Source organism: Cyphellophora attinorum (assembly GCF_001299255.1).
Source record: "Cyphellophora attinorum strain CBS 131958 chromosome Unknown Contig22, whole genome shotgun sequence".
Classification (NCBI taxonomy): Eukaryota; Fungi; Ascomycota; class Eurotiomycetes; order Chaetothyriales; family Cyphellophoraceae; genus Cyphellophora; species Cyphellophora attinorum.
In genome coordinates, this window is record NW_017253250.1 from 33,046 (window position 1) to 61,044 (window position 27,999).

Here is a 27,999-nt window from a genome sequence, read left to right on the forward strand (position 1 = left end):
TGCGCGTCATTCGTGGCAAATTCGTACCGACACCATGTTGGGGGCTGGTTGCCTTGAAAAGCTTCCTTGGCACGAGTGAGGCAAATCAAACGAGATCGGCAACACAACTCTTAGCTATTCAGTACAACTATCTGGCCACTTCCTACGACCACTTATTGAATCTCTTTTCCTGCTCCTCTTCGCCATCGTTCACTCCTTCATGGCCGATAGCTCAAGATCGTCTCCAACGTAGCATTGTACGCCGCCTTCTTCTGGAAATCCGCATCCCACAGAAGCGCAGCTCCCTCACCAGGGAAGACGCCTGGGATCCAAGAATACCTGTCAGAGATGCCCCAGACCGTGATACCTCGGCACCTCTTCACATCCATACAGCTCGACACCACTGTCGAGTAAGCATCAGCCTGTGCCTCCAAGCTTGCTGGCGAAGCCTCGAATCCATCAGCGTCGGTCGTGTTGACTCTCAGATCCAACTCCGTATACGCAACATCCACGCCCAGATTGGTCATGGTCTCAAGACTTCCGACCAAGGTATCGTGGGATGGTGGGCCATCGGGCACTGTACCCGTAGCCTCTGCAGCAAGGTGAGCTTGGAAGCCGACGCCATCGATGCGCACACCATAAGACTTGATCAATTCGACGATCCGTGCTGCGCCAGCAGTCTTGTTCTGGCCGTATTCTAAGTTGTAGTCGTTGTAGTACAGCTTCGACTTTGGAGTCGCCTCCGCGGCAAACCTGAAGGCAATCGGGAGGAAAGCTTCCCCAATGGTGTCGTACCAGACGCTTGAACGATACGTGCCGTTCTCGTTTAGAGCCTCATTGACCACGTCCCACCGAGTGCAGACGTCCTTATACCTGCCGCCAAGCGCGTAGATATGATCCTTCATGATCTGGATAAGCGTAGCGTTGTCGAAGTTGCCTTCAGTGACCCACGGCGCAAGCTGGCTGTGCCACACAAAGTTGTGACAGTGAATCTCCTTACCATTCGCTGTAGCGAAAGCAGCGATCGCGTCGGCGTCCGCAAAGGTGAAGTTTCCGCGGTTGGGCTCGGTCGACTCCCACTTCATAGCGTTCTCTGGGGTCACGGAACCAATCTCGTTGATATTCGTGAGGATGGCGCGCTCGGCCGTGTCGTTGCGGATGGTGAGAGCGGTTCCGAACCATTCCTTGCCACGAGACTTAATCGCAGCATTGAGGCCGGTCGGTTGCTGAGGTGGCCCTGGTGGTCCTGGTGGTTTACCTGGTCCCCCTCCTGGCGGTGCTGGAGGGCCAGGAGGCTTGGGTGGTCCGCCGGGGCCTCCTTTGGGCGGCGCCGGTGGTGTTGGAGCTGCTGGGGCGTCCGACCTGGGGTAGTGTTAGTCCTCATGCATGTGCTAGTGATAACGACCACTCACCAAACGGGACTGGCGATGCTTGTACCGGCAAGGACCAGCACGGCTGCGGTCAGCGTAGAGAAATGCATGACTGGAGCTGTCTGTCTGAAAGACAACGGCACAGGAGGCAAACGAAGAATGAACGAAAGACTGAGAAGCTGCGTAACGCTCGTTCGCTTGGGCACAGGCGAGAAGGCGATATGCACTTATATAGACGAGGTGAACAGACAATTCCACGTGGTGTACCTGCTTGTAGGATGAATTTGTGCCTCATTTCGCATACCTGGTCCTGCAATGGACACACTCGCCTTTGGTGCTACGGCCTCTCTAGCCACAGCAGGAAGGTCAAGTCCATCACTTTGCGCAGTTCTGTCTGCGCGAAATCAGCCTGAGTTCCATTCATGATCAGCGACGCGGTATTGGCAGAGGACAGCACACGTAAATGTTCTGGGCGCTTGCAGTGGGAGTGCATATTCATCTCGGCTAGCATAATACCATGTCCTCATGCTGCCGAGTCGAAGGCATTTCCCCGTATACCCGCATATTCTCCAGATGCGTGTGGATGAAATTGATGAGTCTAATCACGGTTGAAAGCAAAGTTGGGAATCCAAAGGAGGTCCGACACGTCGATCATCCTTGTGTCTTGGCATCACGGTAGTTTCGCGCGACTAGTGCATCTTCGGTTAACGATCACTGCCGGCTAATATCTGCTCTCCTCTGTAAGTTGATGGGAAATGAGCGACAAGAACTGAGACGCAGGTCATTCAGCTTTTGATTTGAGGCTGAAACCTACAGAGCAAATATCTATGATGCGCATAGTACATCGCAACAATTCCAGAGAGATTTCCCTACAGTATAACCAGCATTCGTCAATGAGCACCATGCGATTGGTCGGCAGTCAAGATGAAAATTGTCCGGATCCAAGCAGGCCGCCTGAGCAGCCAAAGTTACACGAACCCTACCATATACCGCTGGCTACCATTCTGCCATATTGACGACTCCATTCGCAACACGATTGCCTTCGCTTGGAGGCAGTTCCCCACCGCCTATTATCCCCAGAACGGTCTCGCCCGCATCGTTGTTGATGAGATGAAGGTTCCGGGTATAGCTAACTCGTTCTCCGCTGGGCCGACTCTGCCATGCATTCACATCTCCAAAGTTATCGTTGATATAGACATCGCTCTTAGTGCCACAGCTCACTATTATCCGGTCCTTGTTCGTATCGAACACGACAAATGGGCTTGATTTTGGCACAGTCCTGGTCGCATCGCTAGTCACAAGTGGTTGCCCTTCCACAGCATTGAAGTTGTACGGATCCTCGCTGACTTTGTAGAAGACCGGGAAGCTGTAATTTTCCGGCTTCACGCCGTCTTCTGGACCACCACCATATTCATACGTGTAGATGTAGCGGCCATCGCTCATTTGTGCCACTGTCGGCATCCCTGGCCGCGCCGTATATTCAGCGTAGGAGACATCATCGACAATCTCGGACCACGTGACACCATCAGTAGTCGTTTGATGGACAAGCTTTTGACCGTGAGCCGGATCTCGCTGATCAGAATAGTAGCAGATGAGGGTGTTTTCGTGCAGCATCAGGAAGGGCTCCCACACTGGCGTCTCGCCGTTGTCTGGAATCGCGACACCGCCACTTGCGATGTGGCTGACGAAATTCCAGGAGACCCCTTTGTCTGTCGAAGCGTAAAGTTCTATGTGCGTTGAACTCAGATCTGTGGGAATGCTGGAACCGGCAATGAATAGATCTCCTGCTTTGAACGCTGCGAAATCTTGAGGAAGCTCATATATGTCAGGCTGGTACCTCATACCATAATCATTTACCTGGTCCTCAACGCGAGCTATTTCAGACCAGGAAATGCCCAAGTCATCCGACTGGTATATGGGGAAGTAGACTGGCGGCGGTTCAGGGCTGTAGTTCTCCCACGTCGCGAGTAGTGAGCCCGACGAGAGCTGTATAGCGCGTGCATAGAGCGTCCCTGGAGTTGTGTAGTCTTCCGGAGACTGAAAGATTGTGCGGTTGTTGAAGTATTGGAAGCTCATCGCCTGTCGCGATCGGGCTCCAGGCGCTGCCCAAGCAGCAGTCGCAAGTATACCTGTCAGAATGAGACGCAACATCTTGGCGGCCTCTGAAACTTGTTCTTGCCCAACCATGTCAGTGCAACAATGGTTATATACTCACTTGGCGAGAGGCGATGTGCTCCAGGGGGAAACATACTCAAACCACAACCGGGCATCATTGCGGTGGCGTCTCCAAAGACAGTCACTTCACCGAGGCGTTCATTCGCTCGATTCAAAGTCACTGCAGAGGTGCGCTCATCCTCCGAAGCGAAAAGACTATGTCGAAATCTCGAAAGTGACGAGACCTTGGAGATTGCTCCGGCGGATCGACAGGCATGAATACCTCATTTGGGCATAACGCGGTGGGAAGCGAATCTGGGGTTCGACGGGGAAGGCAGGACATCACAGCATGTGAGATACTCGCGGAGTAAACATGGCCAGGAACGCATTTTCTCAACTTGCGGATGCCAAAGCGCGTCGGCACCTGCTCCCAGACGTTTGGCGCGGGTTCCTTAGGCAAGCTAGCTTCGCCACCGAATAGAACGACTGTTGCCTTGCCCAGTGTCCTTTTTAAAGATTTTCGCCGGAACGAGGAACGTGGACAACCGGTTTGTGGTTATTTGATAGGAGAAAGTCATGGGTAAGTATACCTAGGTAGCAAAGAAATGTGAATGTGGAGAGTGGGCTGAGAAAACATAAGCTCTGCCAAGCTTTTCGAAATCGCGTCGTTCATGAGATGTCATGCGTTGAGTTGAGTTGAGCTGAGGATGGTATTGCCGGATGACGTGGACGGTGAACTGCTTCCAAGGTTGCTCTGGTAAGGGGCCTTGAAGTCACTCAATTGGAGGGAGGCTCGGCCTTCTCTCACCCGATCTTCACTTTACTCCATTCCGATCAGCAAGCATGCAATTACGCCTGGTAGGTTTGCGTTGCATGCTTGAGGGTTCACAATGGTTGGAGTCGGTGGGCGTTCCAAGGCCTGCGAGAACTGCCGGCGGCGACGCGTCAAGTGTGGTGAGTTCCTGCATCGCGCCTTCTTGTAGCTATCTGAGAAGAAGCAGACTTAGCAAGACCTTCCTGTCTGCGGTGCCAAAAAGCGAGGATTTCCTGCACTGGACCGCGTGGTATGACCATAGTTCCATATGGCGGGGTCAAGAACACTGCAAGATCTTCGGTCAAGGCTGTAGAAGCTGATTCGCGCAGTCCGACCGTGACGGTGCTGGATCTCAACAACACCCGGACACTAGCTGTACCGTACGATGACTTGTATCAGGCCTTTACGCATTCCCGACTGCTGAATGGTCTTGAGACAGTCCCAAGGGATTCGGGATTCGACGGCGCGATTGCAGGCGAATGCTTCCTGGCACTCTCTACAACGTATTTTGGGATAAAGCACCATGAGAAGGCTGTGACTTCTCAGGGGCTGTCAAGGTACAGTACTGCTTTACAGACAGTTCACAAGGCTCTTGCAGATGAGAGAGCGTCGAGCTCTTTTGACTTGTTGGAGGCGATTGTGATCATGCAGGTCACTGAAGTCAGTACATTCCTGATGAAAGGAAACCCACGCTAATGTCAGCAGTTCCTGATTTCTGAGAATGAACATGGCTGGATCAACCATGCCTGTGGACTGGAGCGACTGCTCAAGATAAGAGGTCCAGGCTCAATGACATCACTGCCATCGTTGATGATCTTCGAGCGATGCCGTCCCACCATGATATTCGCTGCTCTAGTCCTGCACAAACCGACGATAGTGGCTAGTTACGAGTGGAGGTCGATGCCTTGGAGTCGATTCCCGGACAGGCTGGATTCAAGAAAACTGCTACACGACATTCTAGCAGATTGTCCCGAACTGTTTGTTGTGCGCGACCGGATTATGCGAACTCAACAGAGCCAGGTCAAGAGAAACGCGCAGCTCCAGCAAGTACTGAATAAAGCCCAGGAAGTGTACGACAACCTGCAGCGATGGAACTTGTTATGGCACCATCATGAGTATACGGAGATTCCGCCGTCAACCACCACGCCTGTGATCATCAATCGTGCTGGGAGCACAACTCTGGCTTGGTCGAGCGTCTTCCAATTTGAGTCATTCTACCAAGCCAATATCCTAACGTTGTATTATGCAATCTTGATCCTTGTCCTGCGCTTTCGTGCCAGTCTTCGCGTCTTATTGGGCGAGTCCGAGCAGGATTTGAGTCAACAGCAGGAAATTTACAACGCCGGCTTGTTCATCTGCCGCAGCGTCGACTTCCACCTTAATCAAACCTGGATTGAGCTAGGTACATTTAATCTCCTATTTCCGATGCGTATGGCCTACGAAGCTGTTGGAAGAAACCGGACCGCGGTAGGCATATGGCTTGAGACAATGCTTGACGACATCTCAGCCGGACGAAAAGGTCTTTGGAGGTCCGCAAAAGCTATGTTAGAGATCGGCTGAAGCCTGGGCAGTTGAATGCTTCTTGTAAGATCAAAACCATTCATCTTGGACATGATTTTCTGGTGCGGTTGAAGGTACTCGGTCATGGGCTCCACGACAACGGGCTCCAACTTCGATAGTGATTATCTCCATCAGTTGTTGCACTTGCTTGCGAAGATTCCTAGTCAACGAGGCGTAGAGTACTCGCGGCCAACTTCTATAGTAATTTCGGAGTACGGCCGCACACAATTCATTCCAGACTTCCCACTGACTATTCTATGTTGAGTAGATTTCACGAGCATACTAGGCTCTTGCATCATTTGCATAAAGCTTGTTATCGGTAAGGATCGACAAGCCTCGGGATCCAGGAACAACGTTGAGGTACTGCTGATAGCTATCCCAAATAGGCTCATTTTTCGAGGTAAGTATTGCCTAATTTGCTCTAGATTCAGTCCTGCAATTCGGGAATCTCTGTATCGGTGACGATGATAGGGCGTATCGCAATCGTGCAGCAGCGAACTCTACTCTGGTCCTGCTGGTAGTCCTTGCGGCTCAAGCACAGCATTGCGGCAGCTGTAGCGCACGCGGCTGTGCCTCGAGAAATCTACCTCTTTGGGAGTGCATCATTATGAAGAAATCATCTGGATCGAATATAAATCCTGTGGCGTGCAAGGAAAAGTTGCAGGTCCCAACGTCTTCACTACAATCCCAAAGCTTCACCATTCATCATGCTACGCCATACTCTCTACCTCGCAATTTTCTCAGCCAGCCTCGTCATCGGGGCCCCTCTGTCAGCAGATGGTCCTCAGCCCGGACAGTCCTCCTACTATAGCACATATCGCGGCAAGACAGACGCTTTCCCTGCCAATGTCACCAAAGCTGCAAAACCTCCCACGCCGAATGATGCTCCTGGTGACGACGACCTGCTCTTCCAGAATCTTCTAAGTGCAGAATGGGCTATCTACTCCTTCTATCAGCAAGGCGTGGCTCGCTTCAACGCCAGCGCGTTTGAAGAAGCTGGCTTCCCAAACACGACGTATGACCGTATTTCTGAGATCCGAGACAACGAAGCTGGTCACCTCGCAATTTTCCAAGAAGCAATTTCCTCAGGAAGTGTCAGGCCTGGCGCTTGCGAATACCAGTTTCCGTACACCGATGCTGCAAGCTATTTGGAACTTGGTACACTGCTTGAGGTCTCTTCGATGGCGTTCTTAACGGGCCTCGTGTTGCAGGCCAAGCTGGATGCATCGAAGGCCACATTAGTAGCGATTGCGGAGGTCGAGAGCCGCCACAACACATGGAGCCTGATGGACGTGTGGCGAGCCAATCCTTTTGCTGGGCCTTCCGATACCATCTTCCCATATGCCAATGAAATCCTGGAGACGACGAACCTATTCATAGTCAACGGTTCTTGCCCACCTGAGAATCCGCCGTACCCGAGTCCAAACCAGAAACTGCCCTTCATCAGCAACGTTGGCAATGCGACGATGAAGCCTGGCTCCTCAATCAGTGTCGCCTTTCCGGATGAGGCTAACCAGCCGAAGTTTGTGGACGGTAAAGACTACTATTTAGTTGCCTTCCATGGTACCAACAATGTCTCTTCGCCATTCGACGTTGAGACCGGTACGGCGGTCATTCCAGCCGATATCGAGCCCCACAGAGGCATTATCATTTTTGTGATCGCAGATTGTCCCGGTGCGCCGACTTTAGAGTCGGTGGTGGCTGGGCCGCTGATAGCTCCTCAATATTCATAGCGTAGAAATCGATACCATATAGTCTTGTCAGTTTCAGGTGGCCAGCCATCGCTCAAAATGAACTTGACCAATTTGACATGACACTGGAGCCCTCCAACGAAGGAGAAAGTGTCAAGCGCAGGGAAGAGATTTCAGCCTGCCGTGGAGTTGCTGCAGGTTTACAATCTCAGATCGAAATGCTCGTACCTCGACGCTGCTCTTGCTTGGACGTCGCCAGTGCTGGGTACTCCCTACCAGTACTCAGTAGCTTTGGTCCGGACCAACGAGAATCCGTCGACGGTCATTTCAGCTACCAGTATGCAAGAGGCGGTCTGTCAGCAGAAAGGAATATTGTGAGGCTCTTTGGTAGGAATCAGACCATCTGAAGCAGCTTGTGACCATGAGATGAGGTCTGATCGCATTTAGCATAGTCTTCCATCGAATATGTTCCAGCAACCAGACCGGGTCAGTGTGATATTCATCGAGACGTTCGCAGGGAAGTCAGCAAAGCGAGACAGTGGGTTTGGTTGGACTTCGAGCACGTCGGCATAACGCGTGGAAGTGAAGTCACAAAACAGCTTCGTACATTGCAGGTGTCAACTGCGGCACAGTCGGCATATATGATTTGCGATAGAACTGCTGTTGTTAGTTCGGCTAATTGGCACGCTTCAAATTGTGCAATGCTGGAGTGAGCCACAGTGACGGAAGTATAGCGAGGAATGTAAATGTGATGAGGTGGAAACAGGGCTGAGGAAAACGTAAGCTCCGCCAAGCTTTTCGAGATCGCGTCTTTCAGGCTTCTCCGCAACGCCCCCGAGGTCTGGTTGCCTTGTGCACCGACACAACTGGCTTGAACATCAAGTCTACGACGAACACAACAGCTTCAAGGTCAAAATCGCATTGACTCATGACTCCCACATCCTGTGAGCCGAAGCAAAAGGTCACGCTGAGATCGGCCGTGGGAGTGCGGGTGATTCAACCAGAGATGAATTCACCAAGCTCTGGTACGGAGCCACGACGTAAGCAGCAGTCACAGTATGAACAGCATCCGGGTGAGTGAGCATTCGATCTGGTGAGGACGGCCCGATCTACTGGGCCATTATACGTGCTGGAATCCAAGACTCGTGACAATCAAATAGGGGCATCGAGAATCTTCCGATTTCGTCTGAGGAATGGAAACTCTACTGGACAACAACACGTCCTGAACCTTACGAGTGGAACGTATACAAGCTGGACCTGCTGTCTATCATCTGCTCAAGCTATTGCCACGTTTTCTTGGTAAGTCTTGATTGTTCCCGTAGTCCTTCACTCCTTCAGGACGCGCGGAAGTTTTGTTGCTTCAAAGTCGCTCCTTCACGTTATTTGTTACAGTCATGGGTATCAAATCGGTTCTCAGCGTCCTTGCTGCCATCGCCGCCGTCAATGCTGGCGTATGCCCAGCTCAGAAACCTGTCGACGGGATTCCTGGCTGGGCTGGAAGTGGTGCTGTGGACAACGGCCCAGCCAAAGCCTATGGCAACCTTCCAGCATCTCAACCCTCCGGCGGCGCCGCTGCGCCCAATTCGCCTGCGCAGCCACCCGATGCATCTCTGTCGACCTCAGAGGACGCTAAGAACAACCCGAATGCGCCCAACTCTGCTGAGCATCGTGGCAACTGGGCTGCTGGGTTCGATATCAACACTGATTACACTCAGAAATGGCCCACAGGCAAGACCGTTCAGGCAACGTTCACCATCACGAACTCGAGCTATGCTCCTGACGGTGGAGCCCCACAGGAAATGTTTCTGATCAACGGTCAATACCCTGGGCCACTTTTGGAAGGCAATTGGGGAGATATCTTCGAGGTCACCGTCATCAACCAGCTTCAGAACAACGGCACGGGTATTCACTGGCATGGCTTCCGCCAACTTGGCAATAACGTCAATGATGGTGTCAGTGGCGTTACCGAGTGCCCCATTCCTCCTGGAGGTGAGAAGGTCTATCGCTTCCAGGCGACCGGCTATGGTAGCACCTGGTACCATTCCCATTTCAGCTCTCAGTATGGCAACGGTGTCATTGGACCATTGTTGTCCATGGTCCTGCATCCGCCAATTACGACATCGACCTTGGCTCGGTCATGATGAACGAGATCTACGAGGGCCAGACCATCTTCCAAGTTGAACACGCAGTCGCTCGTACTGGGCCAGCGAACGCGACCAATTACCTTGTCAACGGCAAGAACATCAAGCCAGACCTGTCATCAGGCGAGAGAGAACAGTTCAAGTTCACTCCAGGCAAGAAGCACCTCATGCGTTTCGTCAACACTGCCGTCGACAGCCACTTCAAGGTTCAACTTGATGGTCACAAGCTCCTCGTCATTGCCAATGACAATGTTCCGATCACACCCTACTACACAACTGAGGTCTCTATTGGCATTGGCGAGCGTTACGACATTGTCATCGAAGCTGATCAGGATGCCTCCGCCTACTATCTGAGGACCATCCCTACGCCAGGATGCTCTCTCAATGCCAACAATGGTCTTGGTAGCGCATGCGCCGTTGTGGTTTATGACGGGTCCAGCGCATCGCTGCCAACCAGCAGCGCTCCAGCTACTATCATCGTGCCCGTCTGCAATGATGAGCCACTCGCGAACCTTATTCCCATCGTCGAGGCTTCAGTCGACGGTAGTGACTTCGCCAAGCAGTTTGCTCCTCTGCCTGTCGGCCTCCGCACCGCTACACTCGCTTCCAACGAACAAGTCTTCCTCTGGTACCTCAATGGCGTCAGCCAAAGCGTTGACTGGTCCCGCCCGACCGTCAGAGAGGTGTCCGGCAACGTCGCCATTGCCGACGCTGGTGCCAACCTACCTTCCATGCTGCCAGCAGAATGGTCCCTCATCTCACTGCCAAATAAGGCCCAGTGGTATTTCTGGGTCATTCAAAACCAGTTCTTCGCCCCCCACCCAATGCACTTGCACGGTCATGACTTCGCCGTCCTCGGACAGGGCAATGGTAACTTCAACCCAGACAACGATATGGACAGCCTCAATTTCAAGAACCCTACTCGTCGCGACTCGGTCATGCTGCTCGGCAGCGGTTGGACAGTCATTGCCTTCCAGGCTGACAATCCAGGTTCTTGGCTTATGCACTGCCACATCGCTTTCCACGTCTCTCAGGGTCTCAGCTTGGAATTCGTCGAACTGCCAGATCAGATGCCAAGCATTTATGGTTCCCAGTGCGGGGAGGGGACTGCGTTCGATGATCAGTGCTCAGCCTGGGGCAGCTACGATCAGTCGGCGGTCTATCCCAAGAGTGACTCTGGCTTGAAGAGACGTGGCTGGGGCCAGAATGAACACATGAAGGAGGCGAGAAACATGGATGCGAAGAAAATGCACATGTTGAACGACCAGATGGTGAAGCGTGCTCTGATGTAGAGAGTCTACGCGAAATCGGACCTGCCGTGCGTGTTGGCGCAAAGGTTTATGGTGGTATTTGGTGAAGGTCGGCCGCAGGAAAGAGGGGATGTTCAGGTAATATGGGTGGTTGTCCGTGCTCTGCACGCTATAAAGACTGAATACATAGTACATGAGGATAGGCAGAGCTGGAAGTCTGTAAGAGACTTAAGGGTATACACTTTGCATTGGAGGCTTTTACGTTGACCACTTGGCTGGGCAGAGCCGTAAGCCATTCGCTTCTCAAATTTCTATGGATGCTTACTGTGTCTGCGTCGGCTTGCTAGAGCCAGCTTTGTTTCCGAGCAACATTAGTGCCGAGGTTGGCCTGTCTGACTAGCTACTGCTCATGGGTTCCCTTCTTTTCCATCGCCGTGACCTTACTGCTCAACGTTCCACCGTCGGGGAGAGCAGATACCCACTTCTTCATTCAGCAGGCCCAGGGATCCACTCTAGTCCCGTCAGAGTCAAGTCTCAAGGTAGACCGAGTAGAAAGATATGCCATCTGGACACATAGTACTTGTGTGTACGCCGCGGACCGCGCGAAAAGCAATAAAATCAACTCACCGAAATTTCCACCCAGCCTTCTCAAATTCCCCACCCCACAAGTACTCGAGATCTCCGCCCCGGTTCTGGCTGCACGACAGAACGACATTGTTCATCTCCCGCTCACAGTCGTCGTCGTTCAGGTCGAAGCCAGCGTTGCCATTCAGGTTGTCAATACTGAACCAGATGTGGTCCGCGCAGAAGCCCTTCCAAGATGATGGGCCATAGTAGCCTTGTAGGCCACCATTTGGGTCGTGACAAGAGACATCAATGTGATGGAAGGCGAGGTCGGAAGAGCCGGTGGACCCGTGGTCGCCAGTGTGGCCATAGCAGCCGGCTTGAACGGGGTTCGCTAGGAGGCAGAGGAGGGGGGCCGTGAGGAGGGCGAGGGACAGGGCAGTGGTAGGGGGTAACATGACTGGTCGCCTCCGTTGATATTGGGCTGGGTGTTGATAGGAGTACTTGTTGGAAATGTACGTGGCTAGGAAGAAGGGAGGCGGATGGCGATCAGGGACTCACGCAGCGGTCTGAATGACTTCGAAGGGCTTACTTATAGTCCTGAGCGGCACTGATTACCCCTTGCGGGAGAGATTTGGTTTAGCCGTCCTGTCATGTTGTTCCCGTACCAAATCTGGAGCACGTAGCGATGGAATGCTGTTGCGTTCGTGCAACCAAGCTGTTCAAAATAGCCTGTATAATTCCTCCCAGGCGAGCGAGGACGAAGCACTCGCGCTATCGTGAAGCGAATTGATGTCGTCGAAGCACGACTGGCCTCCGGCACAGAACGAGCAATAATCACCGCCTCCGCGCAGTGATCCCATGGCCATCGACCGCCGGTCACGCTTTGTTTGCTGGGATGAAAATGCGGAGGCAGAGAGTGGGGACAGCTCAGTCACTGCCCTGGCCAACGAGTACTGAGTCTCAATCTCATGGTCAGCTTGATTCGAAGCAACCGCAGTGCTTCGTCTCGTGTTTCTAGCTTGTCACAGCACGGAAGTCGCTGTCCTTGACGTTAGTGCAAAGGCAAGCTCGACGGAGAGGCTTTGCTCGAACGACTTCCCACTTCATTTCAGTAGATGTGGATGAGAGGGTTGACAGTCGACATTTGAGACCAGCTTGAGAGGTTCCAAGCTGTATTCAGCTTCCGATCTGTACTTACGATGCGTGATTCCGATGATGACCCGCCCTCAACTTCGACCGTTCGATGCTTATGTCGTCGTGGTCCATGTTGGTCTCCTCATGTCGACGGTGTCGTGATCCACAGCAACCCTGCTTGGTCGGTAAGCATCAAGCTCTTGCGATTGATTTTGTGCGACGCGCCACTGTCGACGGTCGCATGTCCCTAGCTTGTAGCTTCCCGTGGCGGCTGTAGCAGTCGAGTGTGATCCAAGTCTGGTACATCAGCCCAACGTTGTCGCTCTTACACGATGGAATCGGCCTTGAACACAGCGAGCTCGACATATAGGAAACGAACGCCACATACCTTGGATGCCTTCTAATGGATGGTGGAGTGCCAAGACGGCTCTGGTTGCCTTTTCTCGAGGCTCATATCTTAACCGTCTTTCGCTTTCAATGCAGTCAGCAGCCTAGCTTGTGACACATATGAGACAGCAGATAGCTTGCACTGCGCCTAAGGCCCGAGATTCCATCGGTGTGGTCTGTCGCGTCAATGAACATTTATGCGTGCCAGGCGCGACGTTGGCTGACTTCAGTGTCGATGTCTTTAGACATCAGTCCTGAGAATTTACTATCGTCAAAAGGCACCTCTCGAGAACGGAGCGCACCCTCGAGTGCAGTCCGAAGTGACAGGAAACCTCGTGAAGGATCGCACGTGTTACGAGCTGAGCTGCACGCACGGAGATAAAATCCACATGGGGAGTCTCGATAGTCGTTTGGATCTACGAAATGCCTGTCGAATGTCACTCGAGCTCAGGCTCTTCTCGGCGTATGATTGGTGCTGGCAGTAAAGTCTGGTCGCCTTAGCCATGTTCTGGCCTGAGATGGGCGCTTACAGAGCATTAGAGAGTGGCCGAGGTAGACCCTCTTGGCGGTGATCTGGGGCTCTTCCCTCGAATTCCTGCAACTCTATCTTGTTCCTGCGTACCTATCACCTTACCCTTCCCCAATCGCATGTCAGCTTTTGGCACCTTTCAGTCGGTTGCTGCAATACTCGACGCCGCAATAAACACTTTTCTCCGTACGGTCCGCGCCATATGCCACCCGCATAAGCTTGGGCAATAATGGGTGATCCCTGCTGTCATCCCAGCCAATCCTCCACCATGTGCAACCGCTCTCTCGTGGACCCTTGGAGGGGTCCAGGGTAGCGATCACGGTTCTACTGCACAGTTGCACCAACAGACAGTAGGTGAGTGACCTCTTTTGGTGATGCTCATCTACCTGCGCTCCCAATTCTGCACGATGTTGCGGCGCCCAGTCTCTTGTTCGCAATAACGCGATAGCGCACCGCCCATATCACTTCTATTACCGAGTGAACGACATCACATCGTGCCATGCCACTATTCTGCTTGACCTGAGCGCCAATCCTCACGACCTCCTCCTGCTCGTCGCTCAGACATCTTCCTTTCCCATTCCACCACTTCATTGCATATCGCACATACCGTCCAGTTCCTTCATTTCTTACAGAAAGCCGGCTTTCTATCCATATTCCGGACGCTGTCATATGCCCTGTCTTGTACAACGGTTGCATTGAGTAGACCGTCTGCTATACAACCATATCCAACAGATCAGCATCGCAACGGGGCCGGACCCTAAATACTCCACCAGGTCGACCGCAGGAAGGAACCGTTATATACAACAACCCGAACACTTACCGGTGTACTCGATTAAAGTGCCCTCTTCGCCATGGCGCCGTCGTCGCTACCAGATGTGTTGTTTGCAGAGGAGGTCATATCGTTACCACAGCTCGCGGAACTTCATCGCAGAGTAAACATCCCCATAAACAGCACAACGCCACCAGCGCTTGTCGATGCCATCCAGCAAGATCCGTTCTCGAGCTCAGCGAAATATAGCCTGCTCTTCGTTTACTTCGCTATGATACTGCTCGGATCGACGGCGTTTATGCGCATGTACCACTATTGGGGCGACAAGATTCGGACGGCCCTACACAAAGAGGATGTGATCGAGTCAGCGAAGGAGTGGACGGCCAACTCGGCCATTGATAATGAGGGGTCGGCATTTCCTGAGAGCTCGCAGACGGACAGCTCGACACGACACTTCTTCCCGTCAACAGGACCGCTAATACCGCAGAACCCGAAGAAGCAAGCACCGATGTCTGCCATCACGCCGATCAACAACCTGATCGCCTTCTGTCGATTCGTCTTCTACCGGCCGGTTCCTGCATTGCGGATATGGAAGTTCACCTTCGGATTCCCGTCGTTGAACGTGATTGTGATTGTGTTCGCGGCAGTGGCGTCATCAATGCTGTACTGTTTCCTGCCACAGCCATATTTCTATGCGTCTATGTCGTATGGATCCGCGCCTCTGGCTATCCGAGCAGGCATGATATCGGTCTCGCTTCTGCCATGGATTGTCCTCACGTCTTCCAAGGCAAATCTCCTGACATATATGACCGGAATCGACCACCAGAGACTTATGGTCTTGCACCGATGGACGGCATACATCTGCGCCATGTTCGCTGTCGTTCATGCTGTACCCTACTGGTGGCAGTCGATACACGACGAAAACGGTTTCGTGGTGTTCAAGCTTTATTTCAATCAGCAGTACTACATCTTCACAACGGGTATCGCTGCGATAGCGCCTTTAGCCTTTTTGGTCTTCCACTCACTGCCGATTCTCCGCTCCAGGCTATACGAACTGTTCGTCATTCTGCACGCTCCTGTAGCTTATGGCTTCATCGGTCTGCTGTTCTGGCACTGCAACAACTACTTGACGTCTTGGAGCTATCTCTATAGCACTATCGCTCTGGCCTCGGTCTCGCTTGTTCTGCGACTCTTCTATCTCAACTGGACAAACCCTCTGCGGGCTTCGTTCCTGATCGGCGAGGAATCTGCAGTCACCATCTTACCTGAGAACGCTGTCAAAGTCACAATTCCGACCCAGAAGAAGTGGAAGCCCGGTCAGTATGTCTATCTGCGCATGCCTGGCGTTGCGCTGTTCGAAAATCATCCCTTCTGCATTGCTTCTCTCTGCAGCGAAGACTTCCCGTCCGAGTATGGCGAGCAATACCGGGATATGATGCTGATCTTCCGACCATTCGGTGGCTTCACGCGCAAGCTATACGACACAGCACTCAAAAAGGCCCTAACAAAACTTATCGCGCCTATATTGATGGACCTTATGGTGGCATGCAGCGTCAGATGTCCTCTTTCGACAACGTGGTCTTCTTCGCCGGCGGCTCAGGCATCACAGCTATCGCCAGCCAGGTCCTCGATCTAGTCAAGCGCATGCGTGATGGGAAAGCAACTACGACAAACGTCACCGTGATATGGGCTATGAAGCGACCCGAGCTGATGGAATGGTTCAAGGAGGAGCTACGCATCTGCCGCGAGCACGCCCCGCCTGGATCAATGCAGTGCCATTTCTTCATTACCGCTGCGAAACGCTACGATCCGTACGCTGCAGGAACCTACACCTCGCATCGCGAGTCTCAGCGCTACTCGGGACTGAAGGAGAAGATCAACGACGCGCTACAGGGCGTCGCTTCAAAACGAAACTCCGCTTTGATCCCGGACGGATACGAGCCAGATATGAAGGAGCAGCTTGACCGATTAGACACATCTCATCAAGAGCAAAACGACACGATCACCGCTCTGCCACAGAACGCCTACCTTTCACCCAACAGTGCCCGTCGAATGAACCAACACATAGCCCAACAGTACTCTCCGCAACGCGAATACTTCCCGCCGCCGCCAGCATCCGCCAAAAGGAAGCGTCACTCAGCCGTGTCGACACTCTCGGCCGCGCAATCTGACGCCCAGACATCATACATTCAGCAGTACACATCACCCACCACGCAGTCCGCCAACAACAATACACCCACCCCATCAGCCCTCCCTCAAATAGCATCACCACCGCACACCGGCACAGCTTCAACTTCGGCTTCCCTCAAACACCGACCCCCTTTCAAAAGAACCTCATGCGCTTCGCCTTCCTCCCCGGCACCCTACCCTCAACCGTCGCCACACACCACTTTGGCGCGGACTCGGGAGCATACCCTAGCATGGCCGCCCCAGCATTCGGTCGCGACGGCTGGCGGACAGAGTACGGCCGTCCAGATATACCGTACCTCCTGAAAGGCCTGGCACGCGAATTCGGGCGAAGGTCATGTGTGTACGTCTGTGGACCACCACAGATGCGTGTGGATGTCAGTCGGACGGTGGCGGAGCTGCAGAGTGAGGTGTGGACTAGCGGTGGGCGGAGGAGTAAGAAGGGGCGAATCGACGAGATCTACCTCCACGCGGAGAACTATGCACTGTGAGGAAGGCTTCGGAAGCCTGTGAAGGGTTACGGAGCACCAGGATTGTCTTGGACTGTAATATTTGCGGCAGAGAGATACCCATGGAAACGAGTGTATAATGATGACGGCATTTTTATTTGTTTGCGACACATCCGATGGTCACGGGACATGTATTCGGGGTTGGTTTCAAAGATCCGACAGACCTGATCGACGAGCAGTAAGCATTGATGGGGATGAAGACATGTCTCCTTCGTCTCAGATATACTGTGAATGAGAACGATTGAATGTGAACGGAACTTTCATGCTTTTCCCAATTTCGTGTTGTCTGCATTCCTAATACTAAGGAGGCCCTCCACCCATTCTTAAGTTGCTGGTGCTCGCTGACTCCACGATGAGTCCACAAAACAATGACACTGATTGCGCCTTCCCTACCGACGACTAATGGTGTATTGCAGCTTCCCACTCTTGCGCTGGTACGGACATCGCGCCTGCCTGGACCGCGTCTTCCACTCACACCAACTAAAACGTGCCGTCCACAGTCGCAAGGCAACCTTCAGCACAGCTTCCCAGGCTCGCCGCACCTATAGTCAATCAGACCTGCTGTCGCACAGCTGCCACGTATGGCCGCTGCCTCCTCGATGGATGTCATTGCCGCGCCTGCTCTGGTGACGAGTGCCAGTCGAGCTGGAGCGCACCTTCCCAGCCTGGCTTGCTTCACATTCGGCAGTCACAAACACTGGCACTAATTCAAGCCGGATGACGAGGGCTCTGCTATGAGACCGGATGACAAGAATCTCCTGCGCAGACCGGATGACCTGGGCTTTTCGTGTACTGCATCTGTTGCTGGACACAAGCGTAGGTACTTGCTTCTTTCTGGTGCAGGAGCTATGGGACAAAGGAGATGAGCTAACGCTGGGAGAATCGTCTGTTTGGTCGGTGAAGAGGTATTGCTGGTATTCGCGTTGTTGAACCTCGTGAGGGTGTGGAATAAATATTCGTGGATCAGAGAGCTATATCATAATCTGTCAGATGCAACACTCAGGTGGGCTTCAAGTTCATTCATGCAGCTACCTGCGTGTATACATTACGTTAATAGGATTCGTAGTCTCATACGTGTGCCAGCTCGTCCTCTTCCCACTCCTGACCGCCACTTGGCCATTTTCTTCGACCATCCCACTTCACCCTGCCTCTCACTCAAGCCAGATCGACCTGCAACACATTGACGCTGAATTTCGGTACGGCGTATGTAAAGTTCATCCCGCTGGCAGCTGGCAAGCCCTCGATTGCCTGCGGCAGTACCACCTCCCCACTCGCTGGATCATTACCCGCGTACAAGTCGTCCGCCGTAATGATAGTACCATTGAGCCCAGTCTATTCCGCGCCAACATTGACGGAAAAGTCAACGGTGGCATTGCCGCTGTTAATGACCTTAACATACACAGCATTGACGTCCTCATCAATAGTCGCGCTCCACCAGAGTGGGTTGAATTCGCCCTCCGAGTTCGTCACCGGCAAAGTGTGGGTGCCTCTAGAATGGGCGAAGAGTTGCTGCAAGAAGTATGAGGTGCTGCGCACAGTTTCGTTGTAATTCGCAGTGAAATCAACCAGGTCAGGATCCCATTGGACACTATTTAGATTGCAGAAGCTGGGTGCGTAACCGGCCATCCTGACCACGTCCGGATTCCGTTCCGCTCCTAGCAGGTATACACCTTCGCCGATGATGGAGAGGAGGCGTGGAGAGGAGACATGCTCAATTGGTGGCGGGCGGGAGAAGTTTAGCTCGGGGAGTGTGCTGTCGATTTGGAAGACGGAGTATTCGCCGATGAAGACGCCCACATCGGAATTATTTGTCTCTTCCCTCCAGTTATCGTAAAAGTCGAAGTTCTGCAAAAAGTAACTAGGCAGCTCGTAGTGATGCGTGTCCCAGATGACGCCGGGCGGCAAGGTGAGGTTGTAGTCGCGCTCGTTGTATGCAGAGGCGATGAGGGTCAGGTTGGGATAGGCGTCTTTGATGCCGGAGTACAGATAGGGAAAGCGGTAATTGTAAGAAGACGCTAAGGGAACTCGTTAGCCTTGTATCGACAAAGGGTTGGTATGCACTTACGTGAGAACCAGTCCTCGTTCCCGATCTCGACGAAATTCAACTCAAACGGCTCCGGATGCCCAAGCTCGGCACGATAATTTCCCCAGTACGTCGACGTATTCCCCGTGATGAACTCCAACTCGTTCAGAATGTCCTCAAGGACAGGCCTCATTGCGTCTTCCGGGAAACTCGTGTCCCCCGCGCCATAGTTGTCAAGGGAGTACCCCGAGTACACGCCCAGAACAGGCTCCATGCCGACATCCTCGCAGAAGAGGAGGTACTCCATCAGCCCGAGGCCGTCGGTATTGTAGTAACCCCAATTGCCCACACGGCCTGCGCGGTCGATCAAGGGACCGAGAGTCTTGTCCCATTTCCAGCGCTGATCGATGGACTCGCCTTCGAGGTTGTTGCCCCCGGGGAAGCGGAAGAAGGTCGTTCCCAAGTCTTCGACAATTTGGCCGAGGTCTCGACGGATGCCGTTCGGGCGGTTCTTGTAGGTTTCGGGGAAGAGAGAGATGAGGGAGAAGTAGAAGACGTCGCCGGCGACTTCGGACGCGTTGAAGGTTAGGTAAAAGGAGTTGTTGGAGTTCGGGGCGGATTCTTCGACTACGAGCTGGGTTTCGAATTGCGTCCAGGAGAAGTAGGAGATGTTCTTGTCCTCAGTCATTTCGATGGTTTGTTCGGCCCAGGTGTCGTCGGTCAGGTTTGAGCGGAGGGAGACGTTGACGCTCGAGAGGGTGCCATTCATGCGTGCGCCGTTACCTTTTGCGTAGAACGAGACATTGTAGGTGCCGGGTTCGACATTGATGCCCCACCAGCCTTCGTTGAAGAAGCCGACCTCGCCTTCGGCCAGACCGCCGATTTCCATTTCCATCACCACTGGCAGGGCTTCTGACAGTGGTTGCATTCGACTGAGCCTCAGCGTCACGTTGCCGACGGGGTAGTAGCCATCGAGCGATGGACCGAAAGGTAAGCCTGGGTTGTCGCGGGTCGAGCCCTGGAACGCCCTGTTCTGGATCGCTTCTGCGTAGATGCCGCCATCGCCGCTGTGACTGATGTCCTCGAACATCCAGCCGTAGAGTAAGGGGGCGGTCTCATTCCGGCCATCTGCGTCGAGATTCAAATCGATGGCCACAGGTGCATCACCATGTCCCTCGAAGTAGGTATAGTTGATTCTCTCTTGGCCAGACAGGTCGGTCTGCTGGGGTTCGTCTGTCTGCCGCTTTGCATTCGGGAATGACAATACGTACGGCACGCTGGCCAGAGTTATTAGGGTGCTGGAGAATCGCATGGTGGGCGTCTGCTTGCAAGCAGATCCCAGCTGCGCACGTAGCACGACTTACTGTTGTTATACTTGCTGTCCGCGAGTTCGCACATGCCTATTGCAGGAAGTGGCCGGTGCCGGCACATGTCTTCAGGTACTTACTGTAGCGTAGGTGATGCAGAATGTGCTTGAAATGAGCCTGAATGGTGATCGACCGGCTCAACAAAGACGGCTACCACTAGCACCGTCCGAGAGCTTACACGAGGTGCTCCAGTGTCGTATTGTGCAATTAGGTAGATCGAGGAGGAGGAAAAGTGTGTAGTGACGTGCACAATGACCACTCCCCAGCAGACAAGCACGAATCGCTGCTCTCCGGCATTTACGCGAGGCATTGCAAAGGCGGAGGTGGAGGCGGGGAGTACACCGCGAGAGCTTCGGGCACAGCACACCGTACAGCTTACGGGCCATAGCCGCCACTTAGCCGACCTCAACGATTGCAGTGATGACAGCTGCTGTGCAAGGTACAGTCGTTGCATTTGCGGGGTACCTTGTGCCTGGGTGGTCTCTGTACCTTCCCAATCGCTGAGAGCTCAAAAATTGGCTATGCAAGAGGCATTCCTCCGGCGGTAGGTACGTCGAACACTGTAGATCGATCGTTGTTGCTCCAATATTCAATTCGTGGATTTCCTACTTGCGCTTTCCATCACACAGGCCAACTTGGGTATATAATCAAACAATGCATTGTATGCTCGTCATATGCTCGTTCCCGGCTGGCTCATTACCTCCTGCATGTGCTGTGTTCGTAGTATTATGAAGCTCAGACCGGCCGGTACTCAGGCTTCCTCGCCTTATTCACAATCGGTGGCGGCCCATCTGTATCTGGGTAAGGTAATCTCGAAACACAATTGGATCTTATCGGCATGTTCTGATACTGTTGCTGCGGTGGTGGCCCGTCATTGATAGGTGTTTTCGGTGGCCGTGGCGGTGGCTCTGAAGGCGATGATATGTTATAGTACCCCTGACTAGGGTGCCGTTGATGAGGCGGCGGAGGTTGTTGATATGAGAATTTCTCGTCACTTGATCGATATGGAACTTCCGAGGACAGTCTGGGCGAGTGTGGACCTTCTGGTATGACCGTGAATTTTTCACCTGATGATGCCATCGAATGCTCGTCTGAGCCGTAATGTGACTGATTTGGGCCTGGCCGGAGAGTGTTGTAAGTTGGATAAAGGTCGACCGAGTCCATACGCGCTGGCAGTTCGACCGCACCAGGATAAGATTCCGGTACGCTGAAGCCTCCAGGCGTCTGGTAGTCAGGCGTTGGTCCTCCAGGTGTCTCTAGACCGATACTGTTATGGCTCGGGGCGCGCTGATGCCTCTCCATCCGCCGCTTCGTGAGCTCAATCTTCGCCATCCTGTTAGCAGCATTCTCAAGTAAGCCTTGCGTCTCGTTCTTCTTGAGATACCGCCGCGTGCTGATGGTCATCTCTGATAATCTATCCCACTCATTCATGCCAAACTCGCCCACGCCGACTTCGACATTGAGCCTGCAGTAGCTGTCTGCAGGTATGCCTCGTCTCGGCAGCTCTGTATTCATCATCTGCACGTGGGTATCTTCGCACCCTTCGATCTTGGATATCAACCGTCTCCTTGCTTCCGCGAAACTGCCTACCGTGCCACCAACAAAGCCCTCCCACCATTCATGTTGTTGCTGATTCGTGCCTGATGGTCGCTTGCCTGTGCCAACACTCACAAATATGCCAAGATCGCGACCAGGCCACTCGTTCGTGACAGCCTCTTCTAGTACTTGTGGACTGGGGTTATATTTGCCGGCACCTTCGTCGATGAACACACTCTGTCCGATCTTGATCGGCTTGAATGCCAGACCTGTTGCGGAGGTTGCTCTGCCTGCTTCCCATATTGTGCAGTTAAATTCTGGCGGTGGTTCTTTCCTTGAATCGTAGGATCGTAGCAGTATGGCGGAGCCGGTCTTGGCGCTCGTGCCTTTGTAGACAGCAGTGACGGCTCTACTCATATGTCAGCAACTGCCTCAGTATAAGTTGGAAGTCGCAGGGACTTACGTTTTACATCTCTTCTCCCTCCCATCATATAAACTAGCATTCTCGTTGCCCCTCCTCGAAAACGCCGCATCGGGAGTTAAAGTCGACACCATAGACGTCCTATTCGTCGCCGGACTGTTGACCGCATATGTACTTCCACTCCGCACACTCATCGACCTCCTCATTGCTCCACTTGTAGGCGAGATCGGACTCGATATATCTTGGAACTCCCTTCCACCCGCTGCCGTCCCATCGTTCCCTTCATCCTCAAACACCGTATGCTCCCGCACACACGCCTTAATCGCCTCTTCCAACTTACTCGCCTTGAACAGCGTGTGCTTGTACGGTATGCCGGCGATGGTCTTGTCCGTTTCGAACACTTTTCTCGTCATGCGGACATAGACGTCCATGCAGGTTTCGAGGTCGAGTCGGAGTCGGCCCAGCATGATCGCTATGAGCCGCCGGTGCCTGTGCCGGCGATGAGGTCGAAGTATTCGCATGGCTTGGGAATCTCTTCGCGCTTTGGCGGTTTGCCTTCGGTTTCGACGTAGGCGCGGTACATGAGTTCTTGGAGGATTATGAGCATTGAGTAGCCGCGAACGCCTCCGCCATCTGTGTATCGTGGTCAGTAGATCGGTCAGTGTTGTGCAGAGTCTGGCTCGACGCTACGAAAAGGAAAACCTACCAAGTGACAGGATCCGCAGCGGCGGTCCTTTCGTGGTGTCTTTGCGCCGCAGATTGACTTGATCCATGGTGCTGGCGCGGGTGTGTGTGATGTCAGAATATGTCTCCCGCTCGAGGAGCGCTGTTCAGCTCCTGCGCGAAGCAGTCGCACCTGAAAGTGAAGCGATCGTCGGTCACTGGTTCGAGGCAACCCAATGAGTAGGTTCGGTTGGCAACGGGACAAATGACGCTCGCGAGGTGACTTTGAGGGTACACAGGTTCGCAGTGACTCACTGGCCAACGCCTGTTCGATGTATATGAGTTCTCAAGGCAGATGCGGCACCTGTGGCATATGATGTGTACAACAGGTCAACTTGAATTGCCAACGGTCACCCGCAGCAAAGAGCAGCGATTCGGCAATTTTGAAGTATGACGAAGCGCGCCTGGGCGGCTTGCAGTTTTAGTTGCTTCAATGGCTTGCAATAAGCGTGGGGCAAAGTATTTCCCTAGGGCTGCTCAACTGTACCTGCTGATCTGGACTTACCAGGTAGTTTCTTTGACGATGCTTCGGCACATTGGAGTTCCGGGTGCTTTCTTATTGTGACGTCCATCAATGTGATGATCTACAGACTGCATGATGAACACGAAGCTCGTGTAGCTCTACAGCGTTGAAAAGCAGGACGGCATCCTCGAGGAGAAAGGGTGGCGGTGCAGTGCTTGGCGGCCATGCGCCACATCGTCAGCGCTGCGCTGCGAGTGGCACCATCTTCCGATCCAAGACATGTAAGCGGCAATGGAATCTCTGTTAGCGTCAGCGTGTGAGACGCCGCACAGTTAACCGGAAGCTGTAGTCGTTGTCCTGGGATGGAGGAGACCCAGAAAGAAGAAGAGAAAGAGGAACAGAAGGTATAGTGCCGTAAAGGTATAGATATGGTATCTAGTATACAGACAGATCTTGTTCTCCCTCCTGGAGTACAGATCGCCGGGTATGATGATGCTGAGCAGCCGTTCCTGCATGTCGCAATGCAAAAATCACACAGCTGTCCAGCAGTGTTGTGGAATTAGAAGGTAGTAGTGTGTTGTAGGTAGATCCAGTCCGAACACGAGGGATTGCTCTCCCATCCGCCCAATTCCCGTAAAATGCTGATTGTGAGGCCGTTGAAGTTCGTCAGCGCTGCTATACAGCGCTCGCCGTGGAGCACACGATGTTGTGTACACAAATACAATCTCATGCTTCTGGGACAATTATCAACCATGTCCACGGCTCTTCGCGAGCCCTTGCTTGCCCGTTAGTATTGGCATCGTACCACAAGGCGTCATTCGCTATTGAGTCTCATTCATCGTCCCTGGCTGGAGAAGCTCGTATTCATCTGAGGATATGGGTACTCGTTCGGGAAAAGCTGCGAGCGAACGTGCTGCAGGATCTTGGCGTCTTGCTCCAGCACAGGTGAGATGTTGGTGTTGTACTGAAGTATGTCGATAGTGCGTTGGAAAAGGTGTCGAAGATCATCTGCCTGTACCAGTCGCTGGAGAGGCGGATGAGGAGACGTGAACGTCGCCGCAAGTACAAGTACATTGCCAAATTGACTAGCGACATTGTCAGTATTTACACTGGGTCTGGAATTGGTTGACTTACGCGTGTGCAGTGCCGAAGATATTGGTAATGATTAAGCGTTTCGGCACTTTGTCGAACACAGTTGTACTTCGCAGAGCTGCTTTGACGCATTCCGCTGCCCCGTGCAGGTGTCGCGGATCAAGCTGCCTGTTGGGATCACCGCCCCTTGGAGCAGGCGGCTTCATGTCATGGGGCGCAAGCTTTTGTCCAGGCGAAGGCATCGCTGTCCAGTCCGAGTTCTCTGGGGACGCATCCTGCTTGATTCGAGGTGGCAGCGGAGTAGTCATATCCAGAGCCATCTGAAGTAACGGCCGGTGAATAATATATCTCGCGCCGTAGTACTTAGCTCGCATGCGGGCCACATTGATGTCTTCGCTCTGGAAGTCGTCCTCCTCCCAGCCCCAATCGTTCAGGATCTGCCGCCAGCTCTCCAGCCCTTCTTCTAGGATGCCGACGAGGTGCAGAAGGCTATTCAACTTCCTTTCGGGGCCGGACTTCTTGTAAAGCATCGTGTGAATATCATTCATAGTTCGTCGGAGTTGAATCTGATAGGAATAGAAGCGATGAATATCGGGAGTTCCGCTCCACTCGGGTATTGCATCCAGCGTGATCGATGTTGGCAGCATGGCGTGCTGAGTGGCTTCGTATCGCGTGATGCCACTCGGCGGAAGTTCAATCTCGGCCAAGATGTCGCTCTCAAGTTGCAGAGCACTCCAAAACGCAAAATCGACCAGGTTCTTCTCACCCGGTTTCATGCCACCTGTAGTATACTTCGTCGACTCAATCAGTATCTGACACCCACGACAAGCAAGACCAATGTAATAGTGCGCAGGGACCACCCGAGCCAGTTGACCCATATATAGACCAGCCATCAGATACGCTTGGATATGTGACACATGGACACCCCCAGGAAGCTCGCCGAGAATATCAGCTGCCTTAGCAAAATATGATAGTCCTGGAATGACATCCATGTTTTTGCCCTGTGCCGCACTCGGACTCGCGGCAGTGATGCCATTGGCGATACCATTGGTCTGATTGTATGGCGATGCTGGGGCTGATTTGATGTACGGGAGATCACTCAGTGTCGAATACATCGTATGAGGAGTCGAGGTCTTAAGGGTTGATGTCGACACTGGGCCTGGCAGTGGCTCGCGATGAGCACAGACTTTGCCGAGTGCCATTATCAGCAAGATGATGGCATTTGCAACCGAGTGCTCAATCGTGGTCACATTCACAGCTCGACCATGTGACTTGATAGGTGGAGCTCCCGAGAAAGAGGCAGAAAGATCCTCGTTCGGCGTTGGCGATTCTGTGGCTTCTCGTTTGCGTTTGTTGCCGGTAACGGCATTCGTGGCATGATTCCGATAGTCCCAACTATACTTTCTCTTGAAGTTGTGAATCATTTGTCGGAGAACCTTTGTCTCCATGAACGGGTGCAGGATATGTATGTTGTCCATATAGCTTCGGAAGTATGAGTCGACAGCCGCTGAATCGAGCATGAGCCCACCACGTGGACTTAGCCCTCCGGGATGGTCCCGAGCACCATTTTCGCTTGACGTAGGCGGCTGAGGAAGTTGTCCGTTGCCCCATACACCATGTGGCGAGCCAGATGATGTATCATCGTCGTAGACTGAGTCTTGGCTGCCTGCTGGACTAGGTGCACCCTCATGACCATCGCCCTTGTCTTCACCTTCACCGCAGCCATACAAGCGGAGCAGGCCACGATTCAGTTCCAGGTCATTCACGTAAGTTTGGGACTGCTTGGGCGGGATGAGCTTCTTGATCAAAGTCCAATTGAACAAATGATGCACTGCTGTGGTATGTTTCGGAGGCATAGCGAATTCCTGCGCTCCTTTCTCGTCACCGTCGGCTTTATCTCGACGAGAGTCTTCAATTTCACGTCTCGAGGTAACTTCGGCTCCCGCTGATCGTGAGTCAAGCAGCTGTTGTATCTGTAGACCTTGCGACTTTTGTACCGCAATCAGCTGCTCAACATTGTTCGCCAAAGTCTCGAGCCGTTCGCTGATTTGTAGGACCTGCTTCTCGGACTTTGGAGGCTGCATTTCGCGATATGAGCACTTCAAGCCATTATCTTTGCAGTGTTGACATTCAGGTCGGCCCTCGTCACACTTTGCTTTGCGCTGACGGCACGATTCACATGCCTGAGCGGCACGAATAGGCTTTCGTCGCTGTTGTGAAGGATCGTAGTATGGCGACTGCTGATAATATGCCGCTGGACTTGGAGGAGGCCCTGCCGAATGCTGTGGTGGAGGATGGCCATAGTGATGCGGAGGTGGCGGTCCTGGCTGGCCTGGCATCATCTCATGTCCTGTCTGGACATGTAAAGGTGGCGGGTGGACGCCGTTTGGCTGAGGTTCTGGAGGAGCGTAGCCCGGTGGTGCAGCAGGTGGGCGGTGATAGTCCGGAGGCGGCGGAGGGTAGTATTGCGCGTCATGAGGTGCTGAATGCGGCGGAGGATAGTGATTCCGTGGTGGTTCAGCAGGTGATCTGGTAGGTGCAGATACACTACCTTGCCGGCTATATGGCTCTGAAGGATACGGCCCAGAATTCTCGCGTGCTGGCGGCGGAGGCGGATATGGTGCTTGAGAATGTGGCGGAGGACCCTGATGGTGTGGTGGCGGATAAGCCTGTTGAGGCGGCGCTTCTGATGGAGGTGGCCGGTGCTCGGGGTGTTCAGGATAGTGAGAGGGAGGATGGGAGTTCCACGATGACATGGCTACGCCTGCTTCTAGTGGGGCGTTCGTGTAACTCTGTCTCGGATGACGGCGTGCGACACGATGCTTGAAGGCGCCTGTCCGCCTTTCGATCGTGGAGCAGCACTCGAACTAGAACTGCTGCAACGGTTCGAGGTTGACGCGCATCAAGGTCGATGTTCGCAGAAGCCCATTAAACCAGTTCCCAAATCGATCCCAGCCAAGATTTTGGGCTGCTTGCCGCATGTCCTGACACAAGAATCGAGATGATGCCGACCGATGCCTTCCGTTTGAGAACGAGCCGTCGGACCCCACCGGTCGAGATGAAGATTGCTGAAGCGCGCACGTGCAGCGGCCGTTGCTGTATGACTAAAGCAATGGTCACTGACTGTACACGATGATTGTCGGAGCAAGCGTGATCCTAATATTCTCGGCCGTTGATTGAAGTTGATGATGGTAGTGATGAGAATTAGTACAAGGTCGAAGTTTGCGAGCGCTCCCGCAGAAGGTCACAAAATGTGGCCAGTACCAGCAACGATAACAAAACGCAATTCCAGCGAGCCGCCCAGATTTAGATGCCACTTGCGATGAGAATAGA

At 53.2% G+C, this 27,999-nt stretch overlaps 10 protein-coding genes across 10 annotated transcripts; 3 read left to right on the plus strand and 7 right to left on the minus strand.

Annotated features, from left to right (window-relative positions):
• Positions 1-197: 197 nt before the first annotated feature.
• On the minus strand, positions 198-1,459 carry AB675_79 (Endo-1,4-beta-xylanase 2; the record flags this gene model as incomplete). The annotated part of the gene is made up of 2 exons (XM_018148411.1): positions 198-1,341; positions 1,392-1,459. The coding sequence occupies 2 exons, from the start codon at positions 1,457-1,459 to the stop codon at positions 198-200; spliced, it is 1,212 nt and encodes a 403-aa protein (XP_017997769.1).
• Positions 1,460-2,345: 886 nt separating this feature from the next.
• AB675_80 (uncharacterized protein) lies at positions 2,346-3,500 on the minus strand (the record flags this gene model as incomplete). The annotated part of the gene is made up of 1 exon (XM_018148520.1): positions 2,346-3,500. The coding sequence occupies one exon, from the start codon at positions 3,498-3,500 to the stop codon at positions 2,346-2,348; it is 1,155 nt and encodes a 384-aa protein (XP_017997665.1).
• Positions 3,501-6,584: 3,084 nt separating this feature from the next.
• On the plus strand, positions 6,585-7,610 carry AB675_82 (uncharacterized protein; the record flags this gene model as incomplete). The annotated part of the gene is made up of 1 exon (XM_018148736.1): positions 6,585-7,610. One exon carries the CDS (start codon positions 6,585-6,587, stop codon positions 7,608-7,610), a length of 1,026 nt encoding a protein of 341 aa, XP_017997702.1.
• A 1,352-nt stretch (positions 7,611-8,962) lies between these two features.
• On the plus strand, positions 8,963-11,001 carry AB675_83 (Laccase-2; the record flags this gene model as incomplete). The annotated part of the gene is made up of 2 exons (XM_018148842.1): positions 8,963-9,593; positions 9,629-11,001. The coding sequence occupies 2 exons, from the start codon at positions 8,963-8,965 to the stop codon at positions 10,999-11,001; spliced, it is 2,004 nt and encodes a 667-aa protein (XP_017997768.1).
• A 581-nt stretch (positions 11,002-11,582) lies between these two features.
• Positions 11,583-11,981, minus strand: AB675_84 (uncharacterized protein; the record flags this gene model as incomplete). Its single annotated transcript, XM_018148950.1, has 1 exon — positions 11,583-11,981. The coding sequence occupies one exon, from the start codon at positions 11,979-11,981 to the stop codon at positions 11,583-11,585; it is 399 nt and encodes a 132-aa protein (XP_017997743.1).
• A 2,446-nt stretch (positions 11,982-14,427) lies between these two features.
• On the plus strand, positions 14,428-17,023 carry AB675_85 (Ferric/cupric transmembrane component 7; the record flags this gene model as incomplete). Its single annotated transcript, XM_018149059.1, has 3 exons — positions 14,428-15,885; positions 15,969-16,476; positions 16,524-17,023. The coding sequence occupies 3 exons, from the start codon at positions 14,428-14,430 to the stop codon at positions 17,021-17,023; spliced, it is 2,466 nt and encodes an 821-aa protein (XP_017997648.1).
• Positions 17,024-18,373: 1,350 nt separating this feature from the next.
• On the minus strand, positions 18,374-20,376 carry AB675_86 (Alpha-L-arabinofuranosidase A; the record flags this gene model as incomplete). The annotated part of the gene is made up of 2 exons (XM_018149168.1): positions 18,374-19,056; positions 19,107-20,376. The coding sequence occupies 2 exons, from the start codon at positions 20,374-20,376 to the stop codon at positions 18,374-18,376; spliced, it is 1,953 nt and encodes a 650-aa protein (XP_017997627.1).
• Positions 20,377-21,166: 790 nt separating this feature from the next.
• AB675_87 (uncharacterized protein) lies at positions 21,167-22,819 on the minus strand (the record flags this gene model as incomplete). Its single annotated transcript, XM_018149277.1, has 2 exons — positions 21,167-22,376; positions 22,431-22,819. The coding sequence occupies 2 exons, from the start codon at positions 22,817-22,819 to the stop codon at positions 21,167-21,169; spliced, it is 1,599 nt and encodes a 532-aa protein (XP_017997684.1).
• Positions 22,820-22,860: 41 nt separating this feature from the next.
• AB675_88 (uncharacterized protein) lies at positions 22,861-23,161 on the minus strand (the record flags this gene model as incomplete). The annotated part of the gene is made up of 2 exons (XM_018149386.1): positions 22,861-23,021; positions 23,095-23,161. The coding sequence occupies 2 exons, from the start codon at positions 23,159-23,161 to the stop codon at positions 22,861-22,863; spliced, it is 228 nt and encodes a 75-aa protein (XP_017997685.1).
• Positions 23,162-24,409: 1,248 nt separating this feature from the next.
• AB675_89 (uncharacterized protein) lies at positions 24,410-27,422 on the minus strand (the record flags this gene model as incomplete). Its single annotated transcript, XM_018149497.1, has 2 exons — positions 24,410-24,659; positions 24,709-27,422. The coding sequence occupies 2 exons, from the start codon at positions 27,420-27,422 to the stop codon at positions 24,410-24,412; spliced, it is 2,964 nt and encodes a 987-aa protein (XP_017997664.1).
• Between the last annotated feature and the right edge of the window lie 577 nt (positions 27,423-27,999).